Source organism: Mastigoproctus giganteus, chromosome 14 (assembly GCF_048544385.1).
Source record: "Mastigoproctus giganteus isolate SK-2022 chromosome 14, ASM4854438v1, whole genome shotgun sequence".
Classification (NCBI taxonomy): Eukaryota; Metazoa; Arthropoda; class Arachnida; order Uropygi; family Thelyphonidae; genus Mastigoproctus; species Mastigoproctus giganteus.
This window is the reverse complement of record NC_143588.1, coordinates 16,247,811-16,268,976: the sequence shown is the minus strand read 5'-3', so window position 1 is coordinate 16,268,976 and position 21,166 is coordinate 16,247,811. Positions and strand designations below refer to the sequence as shown.

At 40.5% G+C, this 21,166-nt stretch overlaps 1 protein-coding gene across 2 annotated transcripts in view; it reads left to right on the top strand.

Moving 5' to 3' along the window:
• LOC150074993 (sodium/potassium-transporting ATPase subunit alpha-like) overlaps nucleotides 1-21,166 on the top strand; it is a 632,142-nt gene that overhangs the window by 204,604 nt on the left and 406,372 nt on the right. For both annotated transcript variants that reach the window (XM_090388637.1, XM_090388636.1), the window contains exon 4: nucleotides 5,824-6,027. In XM_090388637.1, coding sequence (XP_090244763.1) covers nucleotides 5,824-6,027 — 204 coding nt within the window. The remainder of the gene's footprint in view (nucleotides 1-5,823; nucleotides 6,028-21,166) is intronic.

Below are 21,166 nucleotides of genomic sequence, written 5' to 3'. Positions count from 1 at the left end.
CTGTTGTAAGATCCAAATATATGATATCAAAGTTATTCTTTGCATCCAGTTCCTTTGTGACTATATCATAGTATCCAATCAAATTTGTCAGACAAGAATTCCCCCTTAACAAACCCATGCTGTGTCTGAGCTATAACTGAAGTCATGTCTAGATGATCCTGCAAAGCTTCTTTAACCAGTGCCTCCATTAATTTCCCTGGAACAGAAGTTAAACTAACAGGTCTGTAATTATCTGAGTCTCCCTTTGATCCTCCTTTGTGGATTGGGGTCACATTTGTACATCTCCAGTCCATGGGTACCTCCCCTGAGTCCAGGGAAGCTCTCATAATTATGGCTAAGGGTTTGCTTACTTGATTTGCTGCCTCCTTTAATATAACTGGATAGATCCCATTCACCCCAGGTGCCTTTCTTGTGTTTATCTTCAACAATTTCTTCTTGACTTTACTCTCAGTTATTAGAAGATTAGCATTAGTAGAGGCATATGATGCATGAAAGCAAGCTTATGCAGCATCAGCCAAAAAAAAAAAAAAAAAAAAGAAACTCCTTCCACTTCACCCCTGCGTTCGTTTGAAATACCTGTCCAGCTGAGCCTTAATTTTATTTAGGCTATCAACTTCCACAACAAGGGATGGAAGTCTGTTCCACCAACCAACTACCCGTTGGCTAAAGGCAAATTTCCGCACATCTATCCTACATCTATCTTTCCTCAATTTGAATTTATGCCATCTCAGGTGATTATTCTGAGCAAGAGGCAGTATCCCATCAACATTGAGCATGCTCAAACCATTCAAGGCTTTGTACACCTCTATCAGATCACCTCGCCAGTGCCTAGTCTCCAGACACTGTAATTTGCAAAACTTAAGCCTTTCTTCGTAAGAGCAACCCCTCATTCCATTCACTAACCTTGTTGCCCTTCTCTGTACGTGTTCTAGCAGCTCTACATCATTCTTGAAATGAGGCCTCCAGACCTGTATACAGTACTCAAGGTGTGGCCTGACCATTGTCACCTCCCTATCCCTGCTAGAAAAATTCCTGTATATGATTGATAAGACACCATGAGCTACTCTTGCAGCCCATCTGCACTGCTCAGAGAACTTCATATCTGCCTGCACAATTACCCCCAGGTCCTTTTCATTCTCTACCACTGTCAGTGTAGTACCACAGAGCTGATACGTTGCTCTGGGGTTGCTGTTTCCCATATGTAATACTTTACATTTGTCAATGTTAAACTTCATTTGCCACCTCTCAGCCCAACTGCTCAACCTTTCCAGATCTTGTTGCAGCAGCATAGCATCAGTAGCATCCTTAACAACCCTGCCAACCTTTGTATCGTCTGCAAACTTGGACATTAAGCTTGATATACCATCATCAATATTATTTATAAATACAGAAAACAACAATGGACCCAACACTGAACCCTGAGGGACTCCACTAATAACATTATTCCACGATGAGCAGTGTCCATTAATTACCACTCTCTGTCTGCTCCCACTCAACTACCCCTTTATCCATAGCAACAATTTGCCACCAATGCCACACTGCTCCAATTTGTGCAGCAGTCTGGCAACAGTATCAAAAGCCTTTCTAAGATCCAAATATATAATATCAAAGTTATTCCCTGCATCCAATTCTTTTGTGACTACATCATAGTATCCAATCAAATTGGTCAGGCAAGACCTTCCCTTAACAAAACCATGCTGTGTCTGAGCTATAACTGAATTCTTGTCAAGATGATCCTGCAGTGCTTCTTTAACCAGTGCTTCCATTAATTTTCCTGGAACAGAAATTAAACTCACAGGTCTATAATTACTTGTGTCAGCCTTTGGTCCTCCTTTGTGAATTGCACATCTCCAGTCTGTTGGTACCTCCCTTGAGTCCAAGGAAGCTCTCATAATTATGGCTAACATTTTGCTTACTTCCTTTGCTGCCTCCTTTAATATAACTGGATAGATCCCATCCACCCCAGGTGCCTTTCTTGTCTTCAATAATTTCTCCTCCACTTTACTCTCAATTATTACAAGATCATCTAGCTCACTTCACCATAGATGAAGTAAAGACTGCCAGTGTTTACTTCATCTATGGCATTCCCCTTCCTGAATAACTCCTCATGTGTGAATGTAGATGCAAAATATTGATTTAGTTTGTTAGCTACATGAGCAGGATCATGAACAGTTGAACCATCGATATCAAATGGACAAATCTGATTCATCCCCTTCCTTCTAGAGTTTACATAAGTAAAGAACTCCTTGCTGTTTTTCTTTGCATCCCTTGCCAAATATTTCTTGTAATCTGCCTTCGCTTGCCTAGCCTCCTTTGTAACTTGATTACAGATCAACTTATATCTGTCATAGGCTTCTGTGTCATATTTTAATTTATATGTATCCCATGCATTTTTCTTCTCTGCCATATGTCTGCTTAGTTCATCTGACATCCATTTAGGCCTGAACCTTGAACAGTATTTCTTAGTTGGTACGTAAAGCCTAGTAGCTTCCAAGATACTAGGTTTTTTTTTTTTTTTTTTGGCTGATGCTGCATAAGCTCATACACATGCTTTCTTGCATCACATGCCGCCACTACTACTACTACTACTATAAGTTCTTTGAATGCTTCCCATTTTGAGTTTGCTGTTGGTAACATCATCAGTTGGTCCCACTGTATAGAATTTAAATACTGTCTCAGACCATCGTAGTTGCCTTTACGAAAGCAATAACCCTTCCCTTTACCCCTGATAGTAGTTACCTCCTTGAGTAAATCCCACTTCAGCACATTGTGATCACTGCCACCTAGTGGTTCCTGTATCTGCAGATTCTTAATGCATGAAGAATCTCTACTGATAATCAAATCAAGAGTATTGCTCCCTTTAGTTGCTTCCCGAACATGCTGATTTAGAAAACAATCATCTAATTAATCCACAAAAGCCTTGCTAGTGTGTGAGTGACCACCCTACAAATTCCAGTAAATATCGGGAAATTAAAATCCCCCATTATAAGACTCTGATTTACTGTCACACTCTATTTCCCTGTACCGTTTCTTATTATACTCATCAGAGTCATTAGGCCTATAGCACACTCCTACTCTCAATTTTGATCTCCCAATGCTTATGTCACACCAAACTGACTCGACACTGCATTGTCCAGCGATGTCGACTGGCTTCACTTCTTTGGATTTTATGTGTTTCTTAACTAATAGTATAATCCCTCCTCCCTTCTTATCCTGTCTATCCTTTCTGTAGACGTTGTACTCCCCAAATTCCAGTTCTGCATTACTTATATCTGTGTGACACCACGTCTCTAATATCCCAACAATATCCGCCTTTGATGCTTTGAGCAATACCTCAAATTCATCAAATTTATTTACCAAACTCCTAGCATTGGTGTACATGCAAGTATACATGCACCTGTTTTTTTTTTCATAGCTACCCTAACACAACCCATGTGTTTACTTTTTACCCCAATGACTCTCAGCAGTCTCTGAAATATCCTGCATCGTATTTTCCAAGCTGCTGCTCATTCCAATAGAAGCAGTGCAAGAATCACTTTCACCTCTGCCAGTGGCTACTGTTAATCTATTAGTCGCTGTATCCACCCAATCTAGCAGTTTTGCGACCCACCTAACACTACCTCGATAGCATCAGCAAACATTCTTGCACCCTTTCTATTTAAGTGTATTCCATCCCTGTAGAAGCAGTCTCTCCTGTTAACAAGTAATCTAGCTTACTTGTTAACAGGAGATTATCTAGCTTACTGCGAGAGTTGAATACACCTCTGGAATTCCCCTCCCTGAATAACTCCTCATGTGTGAATGTCGATGCAAAATATTCATTTAGTTTGTTAGCTACCTGAGCAGGATCATCAACACTTGACCCATCGATATCAAGTGGACCAATCTGATTCATCCCCTTCCTTCTAGCGTTTACATAAGTAAAGAACTCTTTGCTGTTTTTCTTTGCATCCTTTGCCAAAGATTTCTCGTAATCTGCCTCCGGCTACCTAACCTCCTTTGTAACTCGCTTACAAATCAGCTTATATCTATTGTAGGCTTCTGTGTCACATGTTAATTTATATGTATCCCATGCATTTTTCTTCTCTGTCACATGTCTGATTAGTTCATCTGACATCCATTTATGCCTAAATCTTGAACAATATTTATTTGTTGCTATGAAAAGCCTAGTGGCTTCCAAGATTAATTCTTAGAATGCTTCCCATTTAGAATTTTCTGTTGGTTACATCTTCAATTGTTCCACCGTATAGAATTTAAATACTGTCTCAGACCATAGTAGTCACCTTTACAAAAGCAAAAACCCTTCCCTTTACCCATTATGGTAGTTACCACTTTGAGTAAATCCCACTTCGGCACAATGTGATCACTGCCACCTAGTTGTTCCTTTATCTGCAGTTTCTTAATGCATGAAGAATCATTACTCATAATCAGATCAAGAGTATTACTCCCTCTAGTTGCCTCCTGAACATGCTGCTGTAGAAAACAATCATCCAATAAATCCACAAAAGCCTTGCTAGTGTGTGAGTTACCAAACCACAAATTGCAGTAAATATCCGGGAAATTAAAATTCCCCGTTATAAGACACTCTAATTTACTGGCCCACTCTATTTCTCTGCACAATTGCTCATTATACTCGTCAGATTCATTAGGCCTGTAACGCACACACCAACTCAAATTTTTTCTTTCCCAGTGCTTATGTCACACCAAACAGACTCAACATTGCATTGTCTACCAACATCAATTGGATGCACTTCCTTAGATTTTGTGTTTCTTAACTAACAGCATAATCCCTCCTCCCTTCCTGTCCTTCTCTATCCTTTCTGTACACATTGTACTCCCCAAATTCCAGTTCTGCACTTCTTATGTCTGTGTGACACCATGTCTCTGATATCCCAACAATATCTGCCTTTGATGTCTTGACTAGCACTTCAAGCTCATCGAATTTATTAACTATACTCCTAGCATTGGTGTACATGCAAGTATACATGCATTGTTTCTATTCTTAGTTACCCTAATGCAGCCCATGTATTTACTTGTTCCACTCCCAGCAGTCCTGGAAATTCCCATTGCTTTGCTTTCCAGGCTGCTGCTCAATTGCATTTCAATAGAAGTAGTGCAAGAATCACTTTTTACCTCTGCCAGCGGCTATTCTATTAGTCCTTATCCCCCAAGCCTAGCAGTTTTCTGACCCAGCTAACTCTGCCTCGATATCATCAGCAAATATTCTTCCACCCTTTATATTTAAGTGTATCCCATCCCTGTAGAAGCAGTCTCTCCTGTTAACAAGCACAGACCTGGCTGAGAAAAATTCTACCACTTAAAAAAGTAAAGTAAAGTGCAGCCATTATCAACCCACTGCAGGATGGAAGCCTCCTCAACAATTCATGCTGAGGGAAATGGACCATAATCTGCCACGCTGGTCCAATGCGGGTTGGCAGATCGACCGTATTCAGCAGTCAGGGGCTTGAACCCCGGTCTACTCAAAGAGCGTGTGCTACTGCACTCCCGCTCCTGCCCACTCGGCTATGGAGTCTACCACTTGATCCTTGCACAACTCTAGGGCCGAATTGATCGACAAGGCTCTCATCATATACTCCCTCCTATCATGTCTGGGGGGTAGAACTGCGGACACTTTCAAATTCAACCCTGAAGTATTGAGCAGGTAGCTTCTTTCTCATAAAATGATATTGCAGGAAGAATATTTTTAATGTTTTTTTTATTTTGTTTTTTTTCTGTATCTCTTTCAGTAATGCTGAAATTTTATTTTTTATAACATTGATATTGGCATTCTGGATAAAATCACAAAATACATTTTTCTTGTAGGGATTAACCCAGCAACAGGCACGAGAAATAATGGAACGTGATGGACCCAATGCACTCTCTCCACCCAAGAAAACTCCAGAATGGGTTAAATTCTGTAAAAATCTTTTTGGAGGTTTTGCACTTCTTTTGTGGATAGGAGCCACCCTCTGCTTTATTGCCTATTCCATCCAAGCTGGTACTTTTGAAGAACCACCAGATGACAATGTAAGTCTTATTGAAGTCCTTAATTGTTCACTTTAAAATATAAAAGAAATTTTTCTTAATGTGCTTGTTATATGAGAACGTAACCTACTAGTTTTTTTTTTTTTTTTTTTCCAATTTTATGTATCAGATCTGTTTCATAGATCCACCCTGGGTTAAAGCCAAAAGAAGAAGAAGAAGAATAGTAATAGTAGTAGTATTCACCATATAGTGCAAGAAATCTACAGGTTTTTGCTGCATTGGCAAAAAAAAAAAAAAAAAACCACAAACAAACAGATAAGCAAACACAAATTACCTGCTTCCCTCCTCACACAGGTAAGTGTCCAGTAGACCTTTGAATTTATTCCAACTGTCAGCCTCAACTACCTGTGGGGGCAACTTGTTCCAGCTATCAACAACAGGCTGGCTAAAAGAAAACTTCCTACAGTCTAATCTAAACCTCAACACCTGTAATTTGAATTTATGACTCCTTGTTCTGGAATTCTTTATAACAACTTTATCCTATACATTCCTCAGGGCCGAGGCCCATATGCACGAATTCTTTATAACAGTGAGAATATTTATTCTTTATAAACAGTGAGGAAAGACAGATGTAGGATAGACGTACGGAAATTTGCCTTTAGCCAGCGGGTGGTTGGTTGGTGGAACAGACTTCCATCCCTTGTGGTGGAGGTTGATAGCCTAAATAAGCTTAAGGCTCAGCTGGACAGGTATTTTGAACGAACAGAGGGGTGAAGTGGAAGTGGGTTTTTTTTTTTTTTTTGGCTGATGCTGCATAAGCTTGCTTTCTTGCATCAAATGTCTCTACTAATGCTAATGCTAATTCCGCCTTCATTCATTTTACTAATCCCTCTCAGAGCTTTATAAACCTCAGTCAGGTCACCTCTGAGGTACTAAACTCTGTAGCCCACATAATCAAGAGTGTTTCCTCATACAGTCATCCTTCTCACCATTGGTGAGAAGGACAATGCCCAAAGATGGGCATCTCATCATTCGAGTGGCCCATCTTTGGATGCTTTCAAGAAGCTCATTGTCTCTTTTCAGATGCCATCTCCATACTTGAACATGATGTGGTCTATTCCAAATGTGGTCATTTGCACTGTTCAGAAAACTTCATACATGTCCGTATTGTAACTCCCAGATCCCTTTTCCGATCTAATGTTTTTAATTCAGCTCCGCCAAGTGTATAATTTATTTGTGGGTTGCTATTCCCCAAGTACAAGACGGTGCATTTTGCAGTGTTAAAACATAGCTGCCACTTCTCTGACCATCTTTGAAGTCTGTTAAAGTCATCCTGAAGGAGCACTGTTTGGCACTGATCATTAACGACTTTGCCAATCTTTACGTCATCTGCTTGCAAATTTTAACATCATGCTTTCTTTGCCTTTGTTGATGTCATTTATGAAAATGAGAAACAACAGTGGGCCAAAAACCAATCCTTCAGGGACCCAACTCCTGACATTACACCAATCTGAAGAATATTCATTAATCACAATCCTCTGCATTCTGCCCTGCAGCCATCCAGTGATCCATCTTAGAATCTTACCAGTAATCTCAACCTGTTCAAGTTTATAACCTCTCATGAGGGATCTAGTCAAATGCTGTGCTAAAATCCAAATAAACTATGTTGAAATTATTAGATGCTCTCATAATTAACTTCAATGCTTCAATACACTCCCTCACGACTACAGGGTAGGCACCTTCATAGCCAGGTGTGCACGAGTAGCAGTGCATAGCACACGCTTCTTGATTAGACCGGGGTTCGAGCCCATGAGCCACCAAATACGGAGGATGCGGAAAGGTCAGGGAATGACCACCACATATCCCCGGAGCAATATGGCCTTGGTTGCTAATGCTCCTAAAAACCAAATAACAGTACAATAACTACAGGTATATGCCATCAACTCCGGGAGTCTTAGTTTGCCTTTAGGCCTGACATAGCCGAGTGGTCAGGAGCATGAATTCAGTAGCACACGCTCTTTGAGTAGACTGGGGTTCAAGCCCATGACTGCTAAATACAATTAAGAATTTGTATTGATTGATTTATTGTAAACTCCACTGATCTGGTGGTCGTGCCGGAGTATAAGCAACAACTTTTTTTTTTCTTTTTTTTTTATGCTCAAATGTTTTTCTAATAAACAGTCATCTGTAATTATGGCATCACTAATTTCATATGGCTCAGCCTCACATGCACAGCCTCCTCTGAGCATAAAGGGTCTTTCGTCAGTAAAGACAAATGCAAAAGTACCTGTTCAATTCATCCGATCCGCAACTTCAGGTGGGTTGTCTAAGACTCTCAGGGTAATTCTTCCTTGTATTCACACACATGAAAAATTCCTGCTGTAATAGTCCATAAAGTTACTTGCCATTTCCTTGGGCAGGTTGGGTGTTGATTCTCTTGGACTTGCAATAATTCAAATCTGTGATTCAGTTATATTGCTCACTCACTGGCTTTTGCTACTATGTTGAATGTGATTTATTTTGAGGTGACTCAGTGATTTAAGTCACTTTTCTCGGCGAAGGTAAAGAAAGCCTGCATGAGAACGACGAGAAATGTCTGATAGCTTACGCGGAAAATTTAGTTTCGCTATACGGCACTCTAGTGCTGGTCACTTGGTAAACAGAGGTGCCTCCGTAGCCAGGTGGGAAGGAGCAGCAGTGCGTAGCACACACTTCTTGATTAGACCAGAGTTCGAGCCTGTCACCAACAAATACGGAGGATGCGGAAAGGTCAGGGAATGACCACCGCATATCCCGGAGCAATATGGCCTTAGTTGCTAATGCTCCTAAAAACCAAATAACAAACAAATTTGGTAAACAGACGGTAGGTGTTATCAGTCTGGAGCAAAGTCGAGAACGTTATATTGATTGAAAGGTAGGCGTGGCAAATGATGTGCTGATTAGTGTGGGAACACAACACTCGATAACATCAGTTTAGTATCACTTTAGCAGCACGAATGGTAACTTGTCCTAATCGCACATGCCCTAACCTTTTTTCACCATTACAGTATTTCGTAATGGTGAAAAAAGGTCAGGTTACCTCGACTTGAATCCCATGGAATCTTGAACCCCTCCCGAAGTGGAGGGGGTAACCTAACCTTTTATTCTTTAGAATCAGTCATATTTAAAAATACATTCATAAAAAAATAAATTTTTTTATGACTGTATTTTTATTTTCTTGTTCAATAATATGCCCTAGTGGTGAAAAAAGGTCAGGTTACCTCCACTTGAATCCTGTGGGAGCTTGAACCCCTGCCGAAATGGAGGGCGTAACCTAACCTTTTTTTTCTTTAGAATCATGGGTGGACTAGCACATAAGTTATTTATTAACAAATATTAATTTTTTATTACTATACTTTTATTTTTAAAAACACTCATGCGGATACACACGTATCATAATATCAATCAGCACCTTAAAAGATTCATCGCTACTATTACGTGTTCCCCGTTCATTACAAAACTATTATGCACCGTTCTTTACTGGTAAATACACATCATAATGCCAACCAATGACTACACAGTAGCTTGTCATCTGTCGTGCCCACCACCAATCATTTCATCGTTTGCCATACCTACCTGTCATCTGCTCCAGACCTATAACACTTACTGTCTGTTTACTAAGTGAACAGTACTAGAGTGCCGTATCGGGAAACTAATTTTCTGTGTAAGTTATCTGACATTTCTCGTCGTTCTCGTGCAGGCTTTCTTTACCTTAGCCCTTTTCTCTAATGATTTGAAGTGAAATCACCTGATAACTTGTTTTACCAATCATTACTTTGCAGCCCAGAGGTAAAATTGATGAAAGCTTATAAAGTACTTTCTAAATTACTTTTTTAAAAATTAAAAATCATTTAACATGCTTAATGTGCTGGTGCAAATATTTGGAGAATATGAAACATGAAAGAGGTTTGGCAGCATCATCTTGTAATCCAGTGATAGGGTTAGCAAGTAATCTCTCAGTTGTTAAATACTCCTATACTGTACTTACTCAGAAGATGTGAAATGGGATTTCACACTTACTTCTTAAGGGAGAGGTTGGCGAGTACAAAGAACAGGAACCTCTACTTCATGTCAGCATGAAATTTCACACAAGTCTCTAAAAATATTCCAAGGAAAGTCATGAAATTTTTAAATAGATTGGACTGGCTGTTTGATATTTATAGCAATGCGTTTGAAAAAGGGCGAAAACAAGAAAAATACAGAAGTGGATCTAAACCTTTTCCCAGGTACCAACAAAAGGCAAGCTGAAAATTTTTGCCAATTTTACTTTTTCTTCTTGAGCAGTCAAACATACTTTACTTTATATATACTTAGTTCTAGTAAAATTTTGCTATAACAGCAGTTGAGAAAATCCAGAAGGTATATAAATGTTGAAAGAAGTGCGGAAAATTAAGAAAATGTGTTTTATCTTCACTTCTTACCCCAGCCATAATATTGCTCTTTCACTTTATGTTAGTGGTGCAATATGATAGCATTAGCATTAGTAGAGGCATTTGATGCAAGAAAGCAAGCTTATGCAGCATCAGCCAAAAAAAAAAAAAAAAAAAAAAAACTTCACCCCTCTGTTCATTCAAAATACCTGTCCAGCTGAGCCTTAAATTTATTTAGGCTATCAACCTCCACTACAAGGGATGGAAGTCTGTTCCACCAACCAACCACCCGCTGGCTAAAGGCAAATTTCCGCACGTCTATCCTACATCTGTCTTTTCTCAATTTGAATTTATGCCCTCTCAGGTGATTATTCTGAGCTAGAGGAAGAATCACATCAGCATTGAGCATGCTCAAACCATTCAAGGCTTTATACACCTCTATCAGATCACCTCGCTGGTGCCTAGTCTCCAGACATTGTAATTTGCAAAACTTAAGCCTTTCTTCGTAAGAGCACTACTTTGTTCAATTCACTAATCTTGTTGCCCTTCTCTGTACTCGTTCCAGCAGCTCTACATCCTACTTGAAATGAGGCCTCCAGACCTGTATACAGTACTCAAGGTGTGGCCTGACCATTGCCTTATACAAGGGAATAATCACCTCCTTATCCCTGCTAGAAAAATTCCTGTATATCATTGACAAGACACCATGAGCTACTCTTGCAGCCCGTCTGCACTGCTCAGAGAACTTCATATCTGCCTGCACAACCACCCCTAAGTCCCTTTCATTCTCTACCACTGTCAGTGTAGCACCACAGAGTTGATACGTTGCTCTGGGGTTGCTTTTTCCCATGTGTAGTACTTTACATTTGTCAATGTTAAACTTCATTTGCCACCTCTCAGCCCATCTGCTCAACCTTTCCAGATCCTGTTGCAGCAGCATAGTGTCAGTAGTGTCCTTGACAACCCTGCCAACTTTGTATCATCTGCAAATTTGGACATTAAGCTTGATATACCATCATCAATATCATTTATAAATACAGAAAACAATAATGGACCCAACACTGAGCCCTGAGGGACTCCACTAATAACATTAGTCCACGATGAGCAGTGTCCATTGATTACCACTCTCTGTCTTCTCCCCCTCAACCACCCCTTTATCCATAGCAGCAATTTGCCTCCAATGCCACACTGCTCCAATTTGTGTAGCAGTCTTCCATGTGCAACAGTATCAAAAGCCTTTCTAAGATCCAAGTATAATATCAAAGCTATTCCCTGCATCCAGTTCTTTTGTGAACATATCATAGTATCCAATCAAGTTGGTCAGGCAAGACTTCCCCTTAACAAAACCATGCTGTGTCCGAGCTATAACTGAAGTCTTGTCTAAATGATCCTGCAGTGCTTCTTTAACCAGTGCCTCCATTAATTTTCCTGGAACAGAAGTTAAGCTCACAGGTCTATAATTACTTGTGTCAGCCTTTGATCCTCCTTTGTGAATTGGGGTCACATTTGCACATTTCCAGTCTATGTGTACCTCCCCTGAGTCCAAGGAAGCTCTCATAATTATGGCTAAGGTTTGCTTATTTCCTTTGCTGCCTCCTTTAATATAACTGGATAGATCCCATCCACCCCGGGTGCCTTTCTTGTGTTTATCTTCAACAGTTTCTCCTCCACTTTACTCCCAGTTATTTCAAGATTCTGTAGCTTACTGCTAGAGTTGAATACACCTCTGGCATTCCCCTCGCTGAATAACTCCTCATGTGTGAATGTCGATGCAAAATATTCATTTAGTTTGTTAGCTACCTGAGCAGGATCATCAACAGTTGACCCATCAATATCAAGTGGACCAATCTGATTCATCCCCTTTCTTCTAGAGTTTACATAAGTAAAGAACTCTTTGCTGTTTTTCTTTGCATCCCTTGCCAAGGATTTCTCGTAATCTGCCTTCGCCTGCCTAACCTCCTTTGTAACTTGGTTGCATATCAACTTGTATCTATCATAGGCTTCTGTGTCATGTGTTAATTTTAAGTATCCCATGCATTTTTCTTCTCTGCCATATGCCTCATTAGTTCATCTGACATCCATTTTGGCCTAAACCTTGGATAATATTTCTTTGTTGGTATGTAAAGCCTAGTAGCTTCCAAGATAAGTTCTTTGAATGCTTCCCATTTTGAATTTGCTGTTGGTAACATCATCAGTTGGTCCCACTGTATAGAATTTAAATACAGTCTCAGTCCATCGTAGTCGCCTTTACGGAAGCAATAACCCTTCCCTTTACCCCTAATGGTAGTTACCTCTTTGAGTAAATCCCACTTCAGCACACTGTGATCACTGCCACCTAGTGGTTCATTTATCTGCAGATTCTTAATGCATGAAGAATCACTGCTGATAATCAAATCAAGAGTATTACTCCCTCTAGTTGCCTCCCGAACATGCTGATGTAGAAAACAATCATCCAATAAATCCACAAAAGCCCTGCTAGTGTGTGAGTGACCAGCCCCCAAATTCCAGTCAATATCTGGGAAATTAAAATCTCCCATTGTAAGACTCTCTGATTTACTGGCCCACTCTATTTCCCTGTACAGTTTCTTATTATACTCATCAAAGTCATTAGGCCTATAGCACACTCCTACTCTCAATTTTGATCTCCCAATGCTTATGTCACACCAAACTGACTCAACACTGCACTGTCCAGCAATGTTGACTGGCTTCACTTCCTTGGTTTTTATGTGTTTCTTAACTAATAGCATAACCCCTCTCCCCTTCCTATCCTGTCTATCCTTTCTGTAGACATTGTACTGTAGACGTTGAAATAGTTATATATTTTTCAATTAATTAGTTATATATAGAAAAATAGTTATACATTTTTAATTAGTTCAGTTATCTGGGGACAGCGATGAAGTAACCAGAGTGGCACATTACAAAATAAAACATAAAAGGAAGAAAACACGTATGTTATTGTACTGTAAAAACTGATATGTATTTCGTAGTCTTGGTTATTATAGTTGACTTCATTGGTGCAGATCCCTTCACCACTTCTTGTATTCTGTCTTTGTCATTGTGTTCTGTTCACACTGATAAATCAAAATTCCATGCGATATTAGTGTTTGGAAATTTTGATATATCTTTATTATTTTAATTTTCTGATCCAAATCGATCGCTTTCCTTTTCTTGGTAGATTTACTAGTACTGCTGTCACTTACACTGAGTGGACAGAAATCATGGATAATACCTGCCTAGTAACAGATACACTCACCTTTCACTAGACAAGGGCAGTCACATAGCAAGGCATTGAATTTTGTCCACTAGCTCACGAAAGCATTCCACAGGTATTTCCATCCATGTTTGCTGCACCGCCGTCCATAATTCCATCCCATTCCTGGGTGGAGGATCCAAAGCTCGAATGAACCTTTCCACAACATCCCAGAGATTAGCATTAGTAGAGGCATATGATGCAAGGAAGCAAGCTTATGCATCAGCCAAAAAAAAAAAAAAAAAAAAAAACCTTTCATTTCACCCCTCGCATTTGTTCGAAATACCTGTCCAGCTGAGCCTTAAATTTATTTAGGCTATCAACTTCCACAACAAGGGATGGAAGTCTGTTCCACCAACCAACTACCCGCTGGCTAAAGGCAAATTTCCGCACATCTATCCTACATCTGTCTTTCCTCAATTTGAATTTATGCCCTCTCATGTGATTATTCTGAGCAAGTGGCAATATCCCATCAGCATTGAGCATGCTCAAACCATTCAAGGCTTTATACACCTCTATCAGATCACCTTGCTGGTGCCTAGTCCCCAGACACTGTAATTTGCAAAACTTAAGCCTTTTTTCGTAAGAGCAACCCTTCGTTCCGTTCACTAACCTTGTTGCCCTTCTCTGTACTCATTCCAGCAGCTCTACATCCTTCTTGAAATGAGGCCTCCAAACCTGTATATAGTACTCAAGGTGCGGCCTGACCATTGCCTTATACAAGATGCTCCACAGGGTTCATTTCCGATGAACAGGAAGGCCATTCCATTGTGATAAAATCTGTGGGATGCTCCTCGAACCATGTTCTAATCACTACAGCTCTGTTGGGGGTGGGGGAAGTGGTTTGTCCTGCTGGAAGAGTCCATTGCCCTATGGGAGCACGATGACTAAGAAGGAATGCAGATAGTCTGTAAGGATGGACACTTACCTGGAAAATACAGAAATGCCTCTAGAACCAGAGGTCCCGACATATGCCAGTTGAACACGCCCCAGACCATTGCTGACTGTCCACCTGTCTGAATAGTTCCTTGACTTGACGGGTGCATAGCTTTGTGGTTTCTGCCAGCTATGCACCCTCCTGTCTGATTGAATAACAGGAAATGGGACTCCTCGAAAACCAGGAGACCCACCTCCAATCATCCAAGGTCCAGTGCCAATGTTCTTTCACCCAGTTCAGATGTAGAGTCTGTGTCATGATGTTAGCAATGGGGCTCTGGTGGGTCAGCAGCTCCCATAACCTATTGCGGCTAATGAACACCAGATGGTCTTGGTGTTGACGTTTCAGGTACCTCCCTCATGGAAGTCGGCGGTGATTTATTCCACTGTTGTTCTCCAGTTGGCTGAAACAAAATGAGACAGACATTGATGGCCATGTTCATCCACCCATTTCTGTGCCCACGATGAGATGTTATTCCAGAAATGATGTATTCCCAATACACTCTTGATAGTGTCAAACGGGAATACTACAATTTCTGTACCACCTCCACGATAAAGTGATCCACGCTTTGGGCACCCACTATCATCCTTCTTTCAAAGTCAGTTAACTCACGACGTTCATCCATAATGACATCGAATTACCGTCTACGTGACTGCAGTATGCCTATATTCCTGCTAGGCAGTGAGTTCACCCGCTAGCGAGAGGGTTGAGCACCGAGTTTGCCCAGAAACCAGGTATCCCATGATTTCTGTCCTTTCAGTGTATTCTCTTTGTTGGCATTAGAATTAGTTGAGGCATATGATGCAAGAAAGCAAGCTTATACAGCATTAGCCAAAAAAAAAAAAAAAACCCTTTCCATTTCACTCATTCGGTCACTCCAAATGTTTCTCTAGTTCAGCCTTAAATTTATTTAAGTTATCAACTTCCACAACAACATCAGATGTAAGTGTGTTCCAGTAATCAACTACCCGCTGGCTAAAGGCAAATTTCTGCCCATCTATTCTACAACAGTCTTTCCTCAGTTTGAATCTATGCCCCCTCAAGTTCTTAATCTGAGCAAGCGGAAGTATCCCGTCAGCATTGAGCCTGCTCAAACCATTCAAGGCCTTACATACCTCGATCAGATCACCTTGCAGGTGCCTAGTCTCTAGATGCTGCAACTTGCAGAACTTGTCTTTCTTCGTAAGCGCACCACTTTGTTCCTGTCACCAATCTTGTTGCCCTTCTCTGTACTCGTTCTAGCAACTCTACATCCTTCCTAAAGTGAGCCTTTCAGACCTGTATACAGTACTCAAGGCGTGGCCTGACCATTGCCTTATACAAAGTAATAAAAACTTCCTTGTCTCTGCTAGCAAAATTCCTATATATCATTGACAAAACTCCATGACCTGCTCTGGCAGCACTTCTGCACTGCTCACAGCACTTCATATCTGACTGCACAATTACTCCCCCAGGTCTTTTTCATTCTCCACCTCCCTGAGTGTAGTACCGCACAGTTGGTACATTACTCTTTGGTTACTGCTACCCATATGGAGTATGGAGTACTTTGCATTTGTCAATGTTAAATTTCAGTTGCCACTTCTCAGCCAATCTGCCTAAATTTTTTAAATGCAGTTACAGTAACATACTGTCTTTATTGTCATTAACAAATCTGCCAACCTTTGTATCATCTGCAAACTTGGACATTAGTTTGGTCAGACCACAACTAGAGTACTGTATACAGGTCTGGAGGCCTCATTTCAAGAAGGATGTAGAGCTGCTGGAACGAGTACAGAGAAGGGCAACAAGATTAGTGAATGGAACAAAGGGGTGCTCTTACGAAGAAAGGCTTAAGTGTTGCAAATTACAGTGTCTGGAGACTAGGCACCAGCGAGGTGATCTGATAGAGTTGTATAAAGCCTTGAATGGTTTGAGCATGCTCAATGCTGATGGGATTCTTCCTCTAGCTCAGAATAATCACCTGAGAGGGCATAAATTCAAATTGAGGAAAGACAGATGTAGGATAGACGTGCGGAAATTTGCCTTTAGCCAGCGGGTGGTTGGTTGGTGGAACAGACTTCCATCCCTTGTAGTTGAGGTTGATAGCCTAAATAAGTTTAAGGCTCAGCTGGACAGGTATTTTGAACGAACAGAGGGGTGAAGTGGAAGTGGTTTTTTTTTTTCTTTTTTTTTGGCTGATGCTGCATAAGCTTGCTTTCTTGCATCAAATGCCTCTACTAATGCTAATTAAGCCTGATATTACCTTCATCGATATCATTCATAAATACACAAAACTACAATGGGACCAGCACCATAACCTGGTCTTTTTCATTCTCCACATCCCTGAGTGTAGTACCGCACAGTTGGTACGTTACTCTTTGGTTACTGCTACCAATACGGAGTACTTTGCATTTGTCAATGTTAAACTTCAGTTGCCACTTCTCAGCCCATCTGCCTAAATTTTTTAAATTCTGTTGCAGTAACATACTGTCTTTATTGTCATTAACAAATCTGCCAACCTTTGTATCATCTGCAAACTTGGACATTAAACCTGATATTACCTTCATTGATATCATTGATAAATACGAAAACTACAATGGGCCCAGCACCGAACCCTGGGGTCTCCGCTAATAACATTAGTCCGCATAGAGCAATGTCCATTAGCATTAGTAGAGGCATATGATGCAAGAAAGCAAGCTTATGCAGCATCAGCCAAAAAAAAAAAAAAAAAAAAAGCTCCCATTTCATATTTCGTTCCAAATACCTGTCCAGCTCAGCCTTAAATTTATTTAGGCTATCAACTTCCACAACAAAGAATGGAAATCTGTTCCACCAACCAACTATCTGCTGGCTAAAGGCAAACTTCCGCACATCTATCCTACATCTGTCTTTCCTCAATTTGAATTTATCCCTCTCAGATGATTATTCTGAGCAAGAAGAAGAATCCCATCAGCATTGAGCATGCTCAGACCATTCAAGGCTTTATACACCTCAATCAGATCAACTCACAGGTGCCTAGTCTCCAAACACTGTAATCTGCAAAACTTAAGCCTTTCTTCATAAGAGCAACCCTTTGTTCCATTCACTAATCTTGTCGCCCTTCTCTGTACTCGTTCCGGAAATTATACATCCTTCTTGAAATGGAGCCTCCAGACCTGAAGGTGTGGCCTCACCATTGCCTTATACAAGGGAATAATCACCTCCTTATCCCTGCTAGAAAAATTCCTTTATATATCATTGACAAGACACCATGAGCTACTCTTGCAGCCCATCTGCACTGCTCAGAAAACTTCATATCTGCCTGCACAATTACCCCCAGGTCCTTTTCATTCTCTACCACTGTCAGTGTAGTACCACAGAGTTTATATGTTGTGCTGGGGTTATTGTTTCCCATATATATAATTCTTTACATTTGTCAATGTTAATTTCAGTTGCCACCTCTCAGCCCATCTGCTCAACCTTCCCAGATCCTGTTGCAGCAGCATAGTGTCAGTAGTGTTCTTAACAACCCTGCGAACCTTCATATTGTCTGCAAACTTGGACATTAAGCTTGATATACCATCATCAATATCATTTATAAATACAGAAAACAATAATGGACCCAACTCTGAACCCTGAGGGACTCCCCTAATAACATTAGTTCACGATGAGCAGTGTCCATTGATTACCACTCTCTGTCTTCTCCCACTCAACCATCCCTTTATCCATAGCAGCAATTTGTCTCCAGTGCCACACTGCTCCAATTTGTTCAGCAGTCTTCCCTGTGCAACAGTATCAAAAGCCTTTCTAAGATCCAAATATATGATATCAAAGTTAATCCCTGCATCGAGTTCCTTTGTGAACATATCATAGTATCCAATCAAATTGGTCAGGTAAGACTTTCCCTTAATGAAACCATGCTGCGTCCAAGCTATAACTGAAGTCTTGTCTAGATGATACTGCAGTGCTTGTTTAACCAGTACCTCCATTAATTTTCCTGGAACAGAAGTTAAACTCACAGGTCCATAATTCCTTGTGTCGCGCCGACCAGGCTAGCCGGGTGGGTAAAGTTCCTGCCTGGCAACCCAAAGGTCACGGGTTCGAATCCCGCCTCTGGCTTGGATCAGAATACTGCAAAAACTTTGGGAAGTGCATTATGGCCACAGAAGCCGATGTGCCAACAACTAACTAAAAACAAACAAAACAATTACTTGTGTCGCCCTTTGATCCTGCTTTGTGAATTGGGGTCACATTTATTACCACTCTCTGCCATCTCCCATTCAACCATCCCTTTATCCATTGCAGTAACTTTCCCTTAATGCCATACCGCTCCAATTTGTACAGCAGTCTTACATGTGCAACAGTATCAAAAGCTTTCCTGAAATCGAAGTATATGATATCAAAATTATATTTTGCATCATGTTCCTTTGTGATCACGTTGTAGTATTCAATCAAATTGATCAGACAAGACTTCTCCCTAACGAACCCATGCTGTGTCTGAACTATTACTGCTGTCTTGTCTAAGTGATCCTGTATCACCTCTTTAACTAGTTACTCCATTATTTTCCCCAGAACAGAAGTTAAACTAACAGGTCTGTAAATATTTGTGTCACCCTTTGAACACCCTTCGTGAATTGGGGATACGTTTTCGTAACTTCAGTCCACGAGGACCTCCCCTGACTCTAAGGATGCTCTCATAATTATGGCTAATGATTTTCTTACTTCATTTGTCATCTCCTTTAATATAACTGGATAGATTCCATCCACCCCCACGTGCCTTTCTTATGTTTAACTTCAACAATTGTGCACACGTACCCTTTGAAAAACTCTGGAATAGTTACTTAAACCCATAAAGGGTATTTCCTAATGATAAAATTATTCTTAAATTTACTTCCCTTGCTGCCTCCTTCATTATAACTGGATAGATTCCATCTGTCCCAGGTGCCTTTTTTATGTTTAACTTCAACAATTTCTCCTTCACTTTGCTCTCAGTTATTACAAAATCACTTATCTCCCTGTTGCAGTTTGATAAACGTCTGGCATTCCCCTCCTTGAATAACTCCTCATGTGAATGTAGATGCAAAATACTCATTCAGTTTATCAGCTACTTGAGCAGGATCATCAGTAGTTGAACCATCTATATTAAATGGACCAGTCTGATTCATTCCCTTCCTTCTAGTGTTTATATAAGTAAAGAACTCTTTGCTGTTTTTCTTTGCACCCTTTGCCAAAGATTTCTCATAATCTGCCTTTGCCTGCCTAACCTCCTTTGTGACTTGATTACAGACTAGTTTATATCTTGCCGTAAGCTTCTGTGTTGCCTGATAATTTATATGCATCCCATGTATTTTTCTTTTCTGCCCCGAGCCACATTAATTCATCTGATATCCATTTAGGCCTGAACCTGGACCAGTATTTCTTAGTTGGTATGAAAAGCCTAGTAGCCTCCCAGATTAAGTCCCTTAAAGGCTTCCCATTTAGAATTCACCATTAGTAACATCATCAGTTGATCCCACTGTATAGAATTTAAAAATTGTCTGAGACCACTGTAGTCACCTTAATGAAAATAAAAACCCTTCCCTTTACCCTTGATGGTAGTTACATCATTAATAAATTCCACATCAGTACACTGTGATCACTGTCATCTAGTGGTTCCTTTATCCGCAAATTCTTAATGCATGAATAATCACTGCTGATAATCAGATCAAGTGTATTACTTCCTCTGGTTGCCCCTCGAACATGTTGCTGTAGACAACAATCCTCCAATAAATCCACAAAAGGCTTGCTAGCGTACAAGTGACCAATCCACAAGTTCCAGTCAATATCTGGAAAGTTAAAATCCCCTGTTACAAGGCATTCTGATTTACTGGCTCATTCTATTTTTTCTGCACAACTGTTCATTGTACTTATCAGAGTCATTAGACCTATAACCCACACCTGTTCCGATTTCCCCTTTCCCAGTGCTTATGTCACACCATAATCTTCTGACTCAACATTGCATTGTCCACCAATGTCAACTAGATGCACTTCCTTATATTTTATGTTTCTTAACCAACAGCATAACCCTCCTCCCTTACTGTCCTGTCTGTCCTTTCTGTACACATTGTACTTCCCAAATTCCAATTCTGCACTGCTTATATCTGTGTGACACCATGCCTCTGATATCCCAACAGTATCTGCCTTTGATGTCTTGATCAGCACTTCAAATTCATCAATTTTATTTACTCTACGTCTATCATTAGTGTACATGCAAGTATACATGCACTTGTTCTTGCTCTTAGTTACCCTAACACAGCCCATGTATTTACTTGTTCCATGATGACTCCTAGCAGCTCTTGAAGTCCCCAGCAACTTACTCGCTAGGCTGTTGCTCATTACAATAGAAGCAGTACAAGAATCACTTTTAGTCTGTGAATCCCCCCCCAATCTAGCTGTTTTCCAACCTAGCACTGCCTTGATAGCATCAGCAAATATTCTTGCACCCTTTCTATATAAATGTATCCCATCCCTGTAGAAGCAGGCTCTCCTGTATGCAAGCACAGACCACACTGAAAAAAATTCTACCCTGTGAGCCTTGCACAGTCTCTCCAGCGCCGAACTGATTAACAAGGCTCTCATCATGTACTC